General features: G+C 47.4%; 1 protein-coding gene across 6 annotated transcripts in view; it reads left to right on the plus strand.

Moving 5' to 3' along the window:
* The window catches only part of CTCF (CCCTC-binding factor), a 56,382-nt gene that overhangs the window by 25,318 nt on the left and 16,373 nt on the right, over positions 1-14,691 (plus strand). For 3 of the 6 annotated variants that reach the window (XM_038772156.1, XM_038772155.1, XM_038772157.1), the window contains 4 exons: positions 8,467-9,256; positions 9,578-9,748; positions 10,320-10,453; positions 12,577-12,697. In XM_038772156.1, the coding sequence (XP_038628084.1) occupies positions 8,476-9,256; positions 9,578-9,748; positions 10,320-10,453; positions 12,577-12,697 (1,207 nt within the window). In that variant the 5' untranslated portion in view covers positions 8,467-8,475. Of the gene's footprint in view, positions 1-3,207; positions 3,357-7,576; positions 7,727-8,216; positions 8,269-8,466; positions 9,257-9,577; positions 9,749-10,319; positions 10,454-12,576; positions 12,698-14,691 lie in introns of those variants that run through there. The other 3 variants (XM_038772152.1, XM_038772153.1, XM_038772154.1) reach the window with 2 other exon arrangements.

Here is a 14,691-nt window from a genome sequence, read left to right on the forward strand (position 1 = left end):
TGCTGGAGTTGGCTGAAGGGCTGATATAGCTCAGGCTATATCAGGGATTGTGGCTTCTGACCCTGTCTAAGTTCCCTAAGTGCTCAGCACGGTGCTCTGCACGCAGTGGGTACGCAATCGATACTATTGCCTGAGAATAGTGCAGGCAATAAGAAAACCCCCCCACCAAACTCTACAGAATTGGGATGAGACGGTGTTTCGGTTGTGGCAGTAGCTGCAGATGTGATAAACTGTGCCTTCTTGCCAGGCTCTTCCAAAGAGAGTGCAGAGGAACAAGAAAACCATGCCTCCGTTGGCTGGCAGTAAGCACTAACCTTGTCGTAAAGAGTGGGTGGATGCGTTCTGGCAACAACAGTGGTTGCCCATGCCCTACGCATGGGCACCCTGCTAGCCCAAGTCCCACTCCCCCAACAGCTACCTCCCCTGCTCTCCCAGGCTAATCAATCAGTGGTATTTATTGAGCGCCTACTGTGTACAGAGCACTTGGGTGAGAAGAACACAACGGAGGTGGTAGACACGTTCCCTGCCCACAGTGGACTTTCAGTCAAGAGGGTACTTCCATGGCTTCTGAAGGTCAGGGGTGCTGGGCAGAGGAGAGTGGCTGGAGGGCCAGGACAGCGACTGTAAAATCCAAAAGCAGGAGTACAGGTGAGTGCAGCTAGTCTGCAGCCCTGTCTGGAGACAGTGCTTGGGAAACGGCAAACAAGGTCCTTCGTGGTAATGTGCATTTCACGGTGGTTTTTTAAATTCATCAAAGTGCAGCCTTGCACCTAGGAGGGAAGCTGACCGTGCCAACTCATTATTCACAGGGTGGCAGACTATGGGAAAGGAATGTGGGACGGAGCTGACTGGCTTGGAAAATGACCAGAGAGGCTTTCAGGTCAAAATGCCTAGGTGAACTGCCTAGGACAGAGCAAAAAGAGAAGGAGGGAAGTAGTTCTGAGGCAGGAAATGGCTCCTGTGGTCCCACTTCTTAAAAAAGTTGGCAGGAATAAGGAGGAGGTCCCTAGAGATCTTCGTGTCCACCCCTGAAACAATGTTCCCAGGACACAGTCCTCTAAACTGTAAGCTTGTTACAGATAAGGAAGCAGCATGGCCAAGTGGAAAGAGTTGGGGCCTGAGAGTCAAAGGACCTGGGTTTGAACCCTGGCTCTGCCACTTGTCTGTGGTGTGACCTTGGGCGAACTATGTCACTTCTCTGTGCCTCAGTTACCTCATCTGTACAATGGGGATTAAGACTGTGAGCCCCACGTGGGACATGGGCTGTCCAACCTGAGTAGGTTGTGTCATTTAGTACAGTGCCTGGCACATAGTAAGCATTTAATAAACGCCATTAAAGAAAGGTCTACCAACTCTGTTGTACTCTCCTAAGCACTTAGTATAGTGCTCTGAACACAGTAAATGTTGAGTAACGCAGTTAATACAGATGTCAATCAATCAGTTGTATTTATTGATTGACATCTGCATTAACATCAGAGAAGTAACGTGGCTCAGTGGAAAGAGCACGGGCTTGGGAGTCAGAGGTCATGGGTTCTAATCCCGGCTCCCGCTGCCTGTCAGCTGTGTGACTTTGGGCAAGTCACTTTTCTGCGCCTCAGTTACTTCATCTGTAAAATGGGAAATGGGGATTAAGACTGTGAGCCCCCGCGTGGCACAACCTAATCACCTTGGATCCACCCCAGCGCTTAGAACAGTGCTTGGCACATAGGAAGCACTTAACAAATGCTATCATTATTATTATTATTAACTCTGGCAAATAAATCTGAAAAATATTTTAAGGTTTTTATTATGTGCCTGGTGCTGCATCAGTCGCCAAATTATTGCAGATTAATTACTATGAAAACTCAAGCCTTTAATATTGAAGCCACAAGCTAATCTGAGTTTGTGCAAAGAAATAACTTCCTGATATATGTATCATCTCCCCCACCCCCGGGTGGTGTCATTTTAAGGCAGCCTTCTGCTAGGGCACAAGGAAAAACTGGGTTCTAATCCCAGCCACGTGCTGGTTTTGTGACCTTGAGCAAATTCCCTTAACTTTTTCCTCAATTGCAAGATGGGGATTCACTGCCTGGTCTCCCTCCTCCTTCGGCTGTGAGCCCCATGTGGGACAGGAACTGTATCTGATTCACTTGCATCTATCCTGCTGCTTGACCCACAGTAAGCATTTAACAAATACCATTTAAAAAGAAAGGCAACACCTATGAGACTTCTGGGGCTAGGAATCAGACCTGGCTACAGAAAGGTGTCTGTGCTGTCTCCTTTCCCACCCCTGTTCTTTGCCTCCCTGAACCATGAGGAACCATGGTGCCTGAAACTGCATGTTTCAGCGATGGATAGGAATAACTGCACATCAGGTGTGTGTGTGGCAGTCCTCTTTTCTGTCACTCTGCCCATTCACTCCCAGCTTTCTAAAGTCAGAGTGGGCCAGTCCCCACATTTTCAATGCAGGCCAGTTTTGCTGAGGGTATCAGTAGCCTTTTCAGTGTGAAGAGCTGGCAGGCAGCTGACATAGAGGTCAAATTTGGATGAGAGAGAGAGAGAGAGGAGGGGCTCACTGGGAGAGATGCGTCACAGGAGCAGAAGTCAATGATACGGCACACTTCGTGGCAGTAGACTTCTGATCTAAAATTTAAAGTTCCTTCTTCACAAAAGCATGAGAACCAGGCTGCACGTGCTGGGGGTTGCTTGTAGCGTGAGGTGAGAAACCGTGACGAGCTTGGGTAGAATGTGACTTTCAGGCCTTATGCTGCGTATTTCTGTCACCGTGCAAGGGCCATGCATTTATTTGGCTTCCTGGTAGGACACTTGGTTCTCATTTGTGCTTAGTTTTGTGTGTGGGTGTCTTTCTAAATTACATTTTAAGATTTGGATTCCTGGGCTCTTTAGACTCAAATTATAAATGTGGCAAAATTCAAGGTCACAGATTTGAGCTTTGAGTTTGCTCTGTACAAAGTGATCTCCTGTGTTTGACTTCTTTCCTACAGTTTTTATGGACTGGGAAACAATTATTATAGTAGTAGTATTTGTTAAGTGCTCATTCTGTGTCCAGCACTGTTGTAAGCATTTGGGGTAGATACAAGTTAATCAGGTTGGACACGGCCCCTGTCCCACATGGGGATCCACTATAAGTAATCGGACAAGTGAATCATTGAGTGCTTCAACGTCCTGTAGCTTGTTGGTGGCCTCTGAATTCCTGATCCATCCCTTCCTAGATCCGTGAGTTCCCAGGGTTTCTGGATGATTTCTATTCTTATTCAGGGGCCTGCCAAGCACAGCCCCCACCTTTAAGGGCGTACCTTTCTCCAGACACTGGCTGGAGGCCATGGGACATGAAAGAAGGGAAGACTCGAAAAACAGTAAGTACAGGTCTGGCATCTTCTATTTTACAGGGTGGTCTAGTCCTGCAAGTGCTATACCCTCTCTCTCAAATGCCAGTTATATGGTACTAAGAAAATGAATTATGATCTATGTTTTGTCTAAACCGCATCCACCTTCACTGGCTTGGGCTGCTCTCGTGCTTCTGAAACCAAGTGATGCTAGCGTTGACTTCATCTCCTGATACTGCTGTCATAAGAATGCAGTCGGCTCTGTTGCTACCCCTTTTAAATAAAATGTGATGGCGGAATTGGAGGATGCTGTTCCAGCAGCACTCCTTATGGGTAGGTTGCAATGTAGTGTCAAAAGACACAGGTGTGGCATCAGGCATAGGGTGAGGACTAAAATGTGCTTTTTCCTTAATGGAGAGTTTGTCAAGAACACAGCTCCTGGGTTATAGAAAACCAGTGTATTTGGTTTGAGAAAAACAGGTGCATTCACTCCATAAACACTCATCTTTTCATGCTCTCATATCTTCCTTCTACACCCTCCCTTTTGATCCACACCTGGAAGGACCATGTAGCCACACAGTGGAAACTAAAAACTTAGAGAGAGCATCAGTTAATCAGTCAATCAATCAGTGGTATTTACTGAGCCCTTACTGTGCACAGAGCACCGTACTAAGTGCACGGAAGAGTACAATACAACAGAGTTGGCAGACGTGTTCCCTGCCTCCAGTGAGGTTACAGTCTAGAGGGAAAGACAGACATTAATATACACAAATAATTTGTAGTGTATAATTTGTAGATATGTCTGTCAATCAGTCTTGTTTACTGAGCGCTTATTATGGGCAGAGCACTGTAGTAAGTACTTGGGAGAGTACAACAGAATTGGCAGACACATTCCCTACCCATAATGAGCCAACAGCCTAGAGGGGAAGACAGACATTAACATGAACAAATAAGTAATGTATAAGATATAATTTAAAAATATGTGCATAAGTGTCGTGGGCTTGGGGGTGGGGCAAATATCGAATGTCCAATTGTCACAGATGGGAGTGCATAGATGACACAGAAGGAAGAACAGGCCAGGAAAAATAGGGCTTAATCAGGGAAGGCCTCTTGGAGTAGATGTGACCTAAGTAATATTTTGAAGGTGGAGAGGATGTCGATCTGGTGTGTATGGAGACGGAGGGTGTTCCAGGCTAGGGAGTGGATGTGGGAAAGGGGTCGGCAGCAAGATAGACGAGATCAGGGCACAGTGAGTAAGCTGGGCACTAGAGGAGTGGAGTGTGTGGGCTGGGCTATAGTAGGAGATTAGTTAGGCAAGGTAGGATGGGGCAAACTGAGTGATCTAAAGTCAATGGTAAGGCGTTTCTATTTGTGGAGGTGGATGGGTAGCCATTGGAGACTCTTAAGTGGGGAGGCATGAACTGAACATTTTTGTTGATAAATGATTCGTGCAGCAGAGCGAAGTATGGATTGGAGTGGGGAGAGATAGGAGGCAGGGAGGTCAGCAAGGAGACTGCAGTAATCAAGGCGGGATAAGATAACGGCTTGGATTAACATGGTAGCAGTTTGAATGGAGAGGAAAGGGTGGATTTTAGCACTACCGTGAAAGTTGAACCAACGGGATTTAGTGATACTTTGAATATCTGGGTTGAATGAGAGAGGTGAGTCAAGGGTAACGCCAAGATTACGGGCTAGTGAGACAGGGAGGATGGTGATGGTGTCTACAGTGATAGGAAAAATTAGGTGGGGAGACTGGTGGTCTGATGTATTCAGAGGGGGAGAAGTTCCAGGTCAAAGAGAGGCTGTGGGAAAGGAGTTGGTGCGGTAGATGAGATCTGAACACAGGGAGGAAGCGGGTTCTAGAAGAGCAAAGTGTGCGGCCTGTGCCGTAGTAGGAGATCGAGTGCTTTAAAGCTGATGGTATGGAATTTCTGTTTGATGTGGAAGTGGATGGGCAACCTTTGGAAGTTCTAGGGGGGAGATGTCTAAGAGGAAGGGACACAGTCCTGAAATTCCTCATTTGTAACTGCTTTTCATGAGCCTCCCTCGGGGTTTACTTTTCTCCATTTCCTGTAAAGCTTCCTTCTAATTTTGGTGAATTTGTTAGCTTAAGTGAATATTTCCTACCTTTAAAGGTGGTTGAACATTGGAATGGGGGGACGAAGTGGAATCCTCCTCACTGGAGACCTTTTAAAAAATAGGATAGACTCGCATGTGAGACAGTTTGGTCCTATATAAAGTCTGGTATAGAGCTGAGGGCATATCAGTTCCTATGAGTGCTGTACTTCATCTTTATCTGGCCCGGGGAAAAGATGTTCTTCAGATGAATGGCCAAGTTAAAACCAAATGAAAATACTTTTGTGCGGTCTGCTTTTCTACCCCTATTCCTGAAGCAAGAGTCTTATAAACTCCTATCAGGGTATGAGCTCCTTATGGGCTGGGAACATAGCTCCTGTTTCCAAGCACTTAGTGCAGGGGAGGCAGGAGGCACCAGATTTGAGTGAGGAGGAGGTTTCGTGCAGGGGTAACCATGTGTGCAATGGATCTGAGATAGTGGAGTCATGAGGTACACATATGTACTAAATCTCTCCGTATGAAAAATGTTGCCGGCTACCAGGTTAACATAATTAGCAGTTTTCACAAGTACAATCAGTATGTTTATCCAAAAACGTCATCACCTCCCTCCCGTCTGCCTTTGCCCCGTTCACCCTCTTGTTCTACCTCCTCTTGACAACAGCAATGTGGAAGTTAGAATTACCAGAAAACTGGAATGTCCTTTGTGTGCAAAGAGGTTGCAAGTATGAATCTTCCACTTGGTGGGAGTAAGGAGTGAGAGTAAGGGGAAAAGAGAATTTTTGCGGCTTAAAGTCTCCCCCACCTCGCCAGTATCTTGTTAATAATGCTAGCCTTCTGACTAGTTCCTTGTCCTGGAAACATTTTAAGAACAAAATCCATTCGTCCTCAGATATGAGACTCTGGCTTTCCTTCAGGAAACTAATTTTGCAACATGAAATTGAAGTCTTTATGCTTTGTGTTGGAGGTAAAAAAAAAAATGTTGAATGCCCGTGACACTTCCGTGTAGCCCGTTCTCTGGTAGCCTATTTTTTCACCACGTGTTTTGGATTGAATGTGGTAGATGGATTGGGGAGCAGGTATCTGCATAGAATGGGACGATGTGGTGTTAGGTGCCATCAGTAGAACCATTTCTTCTATCAGGGTGTGAATTACCGCAGTGAAAATTTTCCTTAACCTGGAGTTCTTCAAAAATGCAGCTTAGGTGTTCTAGGAACTTGTCTGCCGTGTGACCCCAAGGGGTCACAAGTCACTTAACTTGGGCAAGTCACTTAACTTCTCAGTTGCCTCAGTTACCTCATCTGTCAAATGGACATTAAAACTGAGCCCCATGTGGGACATGGACTGTGTCTAACTTGATTAGCTTAGTAAACAGTGCCTGGCAATTAGTAAGTGCTTAACAAATACCATAAAAATAGCATTATTAACAACAAGTTCAATGCCCTTTTAGAGTATCATATGCAGAATTAAGTCTCAGATGTGCTTTCCTTGTCACTGACACTACACCTTAAACACTTCAATTTGGTGGGAATCCTGTCAGAGGGAGAACTAAGCAGAAGGGGTGGGGCAGTAGGAGACTGATTGTAACGTGAGGGAAAACTGAAATGTAAATATATTCTTATTGGGTTGGACAGGTAGGTGAACGTGAGAGAGCATGGCTACAGATTTTAGAATTGTTCGATGAGTTGTAAATTGAGATGCAGTTTAGACAAACGTAGCAAGGGATAGTTTCTTTTGGGAAGGGTCTCCTGGAGAAACTGTAAAAGTTCATTACTCAAGGCCTCGCCTGGGCAGAAGAACACAGATGAAACCTGTGAAGTCTCGTGTAGTGTACCATTTTAAGTCATGTTTGCCATTGGGGTGGTGATCTTTGGGACCCATTTCACCGTTTTGAAGTAGGCTATTTAGGATTAGATAATAGAGGAAGAAGAAAACTAGCTGACTTTCGTCATTACGATTCTTCTCATGATGGAACCAGTTATACATTATAAATATCATGGACTTCTCCAAGTCTAGGAAAGAAGATTGTGGTGAATAAAATAAGGGTGAGAGGAGCAGTATGGACTAACTTTTTTGGGGTGGGGGGAGGTAAAGGGGCCAATGTAGACTGGAAAAAGTTATGCTAATTAATGCCATGAGCCAATTTTGAAGCTGGGGCATGACATGATATTTTGCAGGAAACTGCCTTCCCAATCTGTATTCTCCAGCAGACCTCGGGTGCCACCATGTTTGCTCTTCTTGCATCTGCTTGGGGTCTTTCTCCCAAGCACGTTCACGCGTGTCCAATGCAAGCTTAGTTCCGAGGCACACCGTAAACCCGGGGACAGGTATTGGAATGCCTTCTTCTCTTGGGGCTGGTGATGGAGGGTGGCGCGTATCCAGAAAGTGGTCCCTAAGTTTTAGGGATGTCTCAAAACATAGGAGCTTGGTATGCACTGGTCTAAATCAGGGGTTGGCCACCATTTGGGGCAGGAGGACGAAATGAAATGAAGGCTTGGAGCAGTTGGAATGCAGAGAGAGAGAGTCAGTCATACCACTTAAACGCTTATGAAAGTAGCCTACGTCATTGTGAGACTCTTAATGGTTTGGAATGCCTCATCTTCCCTCACCCCTGTGCACTGGCTACGGCTCTTTGGTGTTATGGGACACCCCCCCACCCCCCACGGTGCGGGCCCGACCCCCCAAGTCCCCCAGGGTGCCTGGGCCCGGGGGTGGGGGGGTGGGGTGGGGGGTGGGGTATACAGCACCCACCCCATGTGGTGGCGGACCTTGGGCAGACAGGCTGCCTGCTGATTCCTCCCATCTTCCTACCCCCAGCGATGGGCCAGATGGATTCCAGCGACCCTGCGCCATCTGCCGTGGCTTCTAGGTAGGTTGCAGCGGTTGTGCCATGTACATATTGTAGTGGCACCCCACTTTACGGTCCCTTGTCCCAAAGCAGCAGCCTTTAAATGCCCCCAACTGTTTTTGCCTAACTTGTGTCCTCTCCCATTTTGTGTTGGAAGTGTTTACAGATTTGATCCTTCCGGCAGACCTTATCCAGCCTTTCTCTTTTGTGTTTGTAAAGGAGGCGGAAATGGAAGGTGAGGCAGTGGAAGCCATTGTCGAGGAGTCAGAAACGTTCATTAAAGGAAAAGAGCGAAAGACTTATCAGAGACGCCGGGAGGGGGGCCAGGAAGAGGACACTTGCCATATAGCACCGAACCAGGCGGACGGAAGTGATGTGGTTCAGGATGTCAACAGCAGCGTGCAGATGGTAATGATGGAGCAGCTGGACCCGACGCTTCTTCAGATGAAGACCGAAGTCATGGAAGGCTCAGTGCCTCAGGAAGCAGAGGCAACCGTGGATGACACGCAAATCATAACACTCCAAGTTGTGAATATGGAAGAACAGCCTTTAAACCTCGGGGACCTTCAGCTTGTTCAAGTACCTGTCCCGGTGACTGTACCTGTTGCTACCACGTCTGTGGAAGAGCTTCAGGGGGCTTATGAAAATGAGGTGTCTAAGGAAGGCATGCCGGAAGGGGAGCCTATGATCTGTCACACGTTACCTTTGCCTGAGGGGTTCCAGGTGGTTAAAGTGGGAGCCAATGGTGAGGTGGAGACGCTAGAGCAAGGAGAACTTCAACCTCAGGAGGATCCCAATTGGCAGAAAGATCCAGACTATCAGCCTCCAGCCAAAAAAACAAAGAAAACCAAAAAGAGCAAACTGCGTTACACGGAGGAGGGGAAAGATGTCGATGTTTCAGTTTATGATTTTGAAGAGGAACAGCAAGAGGGTTTGCTGTCCGAGGTCAACGCAGAGAAGGTGGTTGGCAACATGAAGCCTCCGAAGCCAACGAAGATTAAAAAGAAAGGTAAATTTTTAAGGAGCCTCCGGTCTCCTTGATCCTGGCCTGAAGCCCGATATTTCCGGTCACGGAAGGGGCAAACTGCACACTCTCGGCGGGATTTTTATTTTGAATGAAACCTTTGGGTCAAAACCTGTAGCATTGCTAACTCTTCCAGATCGAGAGCACTTTGAGGTTTTTAATGTCGAGGTGAGACGACATAAACCCATCTCATTTCAACACTTTCGAAAATGTGGCTAGGTGTATTTGCATGGGTTATTATGGGACAGAAATTCCAGAATTTTGCTGCAGCAGAGCTTGGGCTCAATTATTCCACTTTGTGCTTAGGTGTAAAGAAGACATTCCAGTGTGAGCTGTGCAGTTACACATGTCCACGCCGTTCAAACTTGGATCGTCACATGAAAAGTCACACCGATGAAAGACCACACAAATGTCATCTGTGTGGCAGAGCTTTCCGGACAGTTACCCTACTGAGGAATCATCTTAATACTCACACAGGTGTTGTATAAGAAAGAGATTTGCCAAATGTCTAAAGGGCAGGGGAATGTCTCTGTGTCTGTATGGTAAAATGTGGGCTTTCAGTGTTGCCGGCTGAGCTGGACAGCTGGTTCCAAAAAGTTGCAGCAGAAAGAGAATAAGTGTGGTACCCAAGTGCTTGCTGTTATCCTCAGTGGCTTTTGTTGAGCGCTTCCTGTGTGCAGAGCACTGTCCTAAGCATTTGGGAGATTGCAGGACAACAGAGTTGGTAGACACATTCCCTGCCCACAGTAGTGTACATAAATAATTTATAATATATAACTTATAGATATGTACAGAAGTGCTGGGAACTTTTGTGCTGAGCATTGTACTAAGCGCTGGGGCAATATCAGAGAAGCAGATTAGACACCAGCCCTGCCCTACGTGGAGGTCCCGGTCTCAGTGGGGAGGGAAAGATGCTTTTTTGCTACTTGTGGGAGGAGAAGACGGTACAGTGATTTGCACTTAGTGCCTTGCACTGGATCATCTCGTACGTGCTTGGTCTTGAGCTCTCTTAAACCTCACAGGAGACCTCCTCTCTTTTGTCTTTCAGGTACCCGCCCTCATAAGTGCCCAGACTGTGACATGGCCTTTGTGACCAGTGGAGAATTGGTTCGGCACCGCCGTTACAAACACACCCATGAGAAGCCATTCAAGTGCTCAATGTGCGACTATGCCAGTGTAGAAGTGAGTGTTTCTCCTTATTAGAGCAGAACTGGACTCTCTTGCTGGAAATTGGCATCTAAGACACCATGTATTTGTAGTGGGATTCGTCTTGTTTCTTCTTCCCCTTCCCTCCCTCTGCCACCATGTCACTTGCCTGGTTTGCAGTGTAGACAGTTCTTAATTAAAAAAAAAAAAACCCAAAACCTACTACTTGATTTCTAAAAATTTACAGTAACTTAATTTATAAAATAGAATTTGGAAAGACATTGTCATCTGGTGTTCAGGTTCCTGTTAATAGATTATAATCAGTCAGTAGTATTTTGGGGGTGCCTGCTGTGTGAAAAGCACTGGGTTAAGCACTTGGGAGCATGCAGTAGTATTTGTAGACATGATGATAATTATGGTCCTTGTTAAGAGCTTACTGTGTGCCAAGCAGTGTTCTAAGCACTGAGGGAGATACAAGTTATTCAGGTTGGACCCAGTCCCTGTCGCACATGGGGCTCAAAGTCTTAATCCCCATTTTACAGATGAGGTAACTGAGGCCCAGAGAAGCAAAGTGACTTGCCCCGTGCCTCACAGTGGACATGTGGCGGAGCGAGGATTAGAACCCAGGTCCTTCTGACTCCCAGGCTTTTGCTCTATCCACTAAGCCGCACTGCTTCTGCTGACATGACTTGACCTTGCCCACGAGGAGTGTCCAACAAGCGGGCGAGACAAACACCAAAGTAATTTACAGATAGGAGGGAAATGGGCAAGTGGATATGTTGATGAGTGCTTAAGTGGGCGTGTGCTGAAGGTGGCACATAAGTACATAAGTGTGTGGCTGGCACAAAGTGCCGGGGTGGTACTTGGTGAGGATAAAACTGGGGGAGAGGAGAAATGAATTGGGAAAGTCTTCCTGGAGGAGAGGTGATTTCAGAGTCAGTCAGTATTTGTTGAGTGCTTACCTGTGTGCAGAGCACTATACTAAACATTTGGGAGAACATGATGCAACAGAGTTGGTAGACACATTCCCTCCCCTCAATGAACGTCAGAGGGGCCTTTGAAGAAAGGGGAGAGTAGTAGTTTGGCACATATGAAAGGGGCAAGAGGAAGGACATGAAACAGGAAAGGTGAGACACACAGCACACAGGCAATCTTGAGGAATAGAGAGTGGAAACTGGTGTGTGACTGGAAAGTGCTTCAAGACCTACTGGTCAGGAGCTGGCGCTCTGGGTGAGTCGAATGACATCGTAAGCAAATGATTTGGGCAGCAGAGTGACGTATGGCCTAGAGGGGTGAGACTGGAGGCGGGGAGACCAGTGGGGAGGCTGATAGTCCTCTAGTTGGGGTCTGACCAGTGCCTGCCTGCACTCAGTGTGGTGGCCGTTTGGCCAGGGAGGAAGCGGCAAATCCTGGCACTGCTGTAAAGGAAAGACTCCCTGAGTGTGGGAGTTGAAAGAGGGAGGAGTCAAGGATAAAGCCACCATTATGGGCTTCAGAGACACGGGGAGCTTGGTGGGGTTGTTGAATGAAATGAGAGAGTTGGTAGAAGAGAGGGTTTCCTACACTCACTACATTCCTAGGGTAATGAGTTCTATGGTAGGTAGATTTCCCACGTTGAGCCATCACGCTGACTTCAGTGACTTGGGAACTTTTTTATTTTATGGCTACCATTTTGTGTTCACTTTCTCTACCCTTCTGCCCAGTGGGCTCGTCACCGAACTACAGAGGAGTCACGAATATGCCTCCTGCACCCCACCAGCTATTTCTTCTATACCCTAGTCCGCTTGGACCGTAGCTTGAGTGGTACAAGGTGGTATGTAAGAGGAGGAGTTGCAGAGAGAGAGAGAGAGAGAGAGAGAGAGAGAGTGTGTGTGTGTGTGTGTGTGTGTGTGTGTGTGTGTGTCTCATTCAACTGTAAAATGCAACAGTTTCCAGAAAGGTATGGGGTCCTCTGTGCTTTATAGGTGCTTCCCCTGCACCCACCCCCTAATTAAGGGTGCCATAATTTTTAAGGAAAAAAAATGGCCTCCTCTTATCCTAGTCTTTCGTACACTAGAAGTTTCGACCAACCAATTGGGCTACCATGGTCAGCATCTGTTGCTGACAGAAATCGGGACCCCTTCCTCGGTGTTAAACAGTATTTAATGCTTGTGTTTCAGGTCAGCAAATTGAAACGTCATATTCGCTCTCACACCGGGGAGCGTCCATTCCAGTGCAGCTTGTGCAGTTATGCCAGCAGGGATACTTATAAGCTGAAAAGACACATGAGAACTCATTCTGGTATTCATTCACTTTCTGATTGTTCTTCTGCATAGATCCATTTTATGTCCAAACTCAGCAAATGTATGCAGCATTAAAATTTGAGTTGGATACAAGAGGGCCTCTCTGTCCAATGTTTCTGAATCCACCAGGTGAAATTTGTGTTGAGGAATATTTTTTTCCCTGCTCAAACCTTTTCAAAGTGAGGGAGAATAAGCAGAAAAATGCACAGTATCAGCTTCTGTTGAGGTAACCCGACTGGGTGGGCTTTACAGATCTCGACCTTTAGTTTGTGGAAAAGTTATGGGCCGAATCAAGATCCAAGTGCTAAGAGACAGCCTGGGGCCAAGGGAAAGGGTGGTGAGGAGAGTTGAGTGTGTAGGGGTAGGTAGGTGCAGGGGTGGAGAACGGAGAAGCAGTGAGATGTTAAAATGGCCTTAGGGCCCCGCCTATAGTTGGGGTGGTTGTTGCCGGTCTTTGGAGGCTGCTAGTCGGTGCACGCAAATCTGGACAGTGACCTTCGATTATTGAGTAGTTTGTGTGCAGTCAATCAATCAATCAATCAATCGTATTTATTGAGCGCTTACTGTGTGCAGAGCACTGTACTAAGCGCTTGGGAAGTACAAGTTGGAAACATATAGAGACAGTCCCTACCCAACAGTGGGCTCACAGTCTAGAAGGGGGAGACAGAGAACAAAACCAGACATATTAACAAAATAAAATAAATAGATATGTACAAGTAAAATAAATAGAGTAATAAGTATGTACAAACATAAATACATATATACAGGTGCTGTGGGGAAGGGAAGGAGGTAAGATGGGATGGAGAGGGGGACGAGGGGGAGAGGAAGGAGGGGGCTCAGTCTGGGAAGGCCTCCTAGAGGAGGTGAGCTCTCAGTAGGGCCTTGAAGGGAGGAAGAGAGCTAGCTTGGCGGATGGGCAGAGGGAGGGCATTCCAGGCCAAGGGGATGACGTGGGCCGGGGGTCGACGGCGGGACAGGCGAGAACGAGGCCTAACGGTGAGAAGATTAGCGGCAGAGGAGCGGAGGGTGTGGGCTGGGCTATAGAAGGAGAGAAGGGAGGTGAGGTAGGAGGGGGCGAAGTGATGGAGAGCCTTGAAGCCGAGGGTGAGGGGTTTCTGCTTGATGCATAGGTTGATTGGTAGCCACTAGAGATTTTTGAGGAGGGGAGTAACATGCCCAGAGCGTTTCTGGACAAAGACAATCCGGGCAGCAGCATGAAGTATGGATTGAAGTGGGGAGAGACACGAGGATGGGAGATCAGAGAGAAGGCTGATGCAGTAGTCCAGACGGGATAGGAGAAAACTTGAACGAGCAGGGTAGCGGTTTGGATGGAGAGGAAAGGGCAGATCTTGGCAATGTTGCGGAGCTGAGACCGGCAGGTTTTGGTGACGACTTGGATGTGAGGGGTGAAGGAGAGAGCGGAGTCGAGGATGACACCAAGGTTGCGGGCTTTGAGACGGGAAGGATGGTAGTGCCGTCAACAGTGATGGGAAAGTCAGGGAGAGGGCAGGGTTTGGGAGGGAAGACAAGGAGTTCAGTCTTGGACATGTTGAGTTTTAGATGGTGGGCAGACATCCAGATGGAGATGTCCTGAAGGCAGGAGGAGATGCGAGCCTGGAGGGAGGGGGAGAGAGCAGGGGCAGAGATGTAGATTTGGGTGTCATCAGCGTAGAGATGATAGTTGAAGCCGTGAGAGCGAATGAGGTCACCAAGGGAGTGAGTGTAGATCGAGAACAGAAGGGGACCGAGAACTGAACCTTGGGGAACCCCCCCCGTAAGGGGATGGGAGGGGGAGTAGGAGCCTGCAAAAGAGACTGAGAATGAACGACCGGAGAGATAAGAGGAGAACCAGGAGAGGACGGAGTCTGTGAAGCCAAGGTTGGATAGCATGTTGAGGAGAAGGGGGTGGTCCACAGTGTTGAAGGCAGCTGAGAGGTCGAGGAGGATTAGGATAGAGTATGAGCCGTTGGATTTGGCAAGCAGGAGGTCACT

The sequence above is a fragment of the Tachyglossus aculeatus genome, chromosome X1, assembly GCF_015852505.1.
Source record: "Tachyglossus aculeatus isolate mTacAcu1 chromosome X1, mTacAcu1.pri, whole genome shotgun sequence".
Taxonomy (NCBI): Eukaryota; Metazoa; Chordata; class Mammalia; order Monotremata; family Tachyglossidae; genus Tachyglossus; species Tachyglossus aculeatus.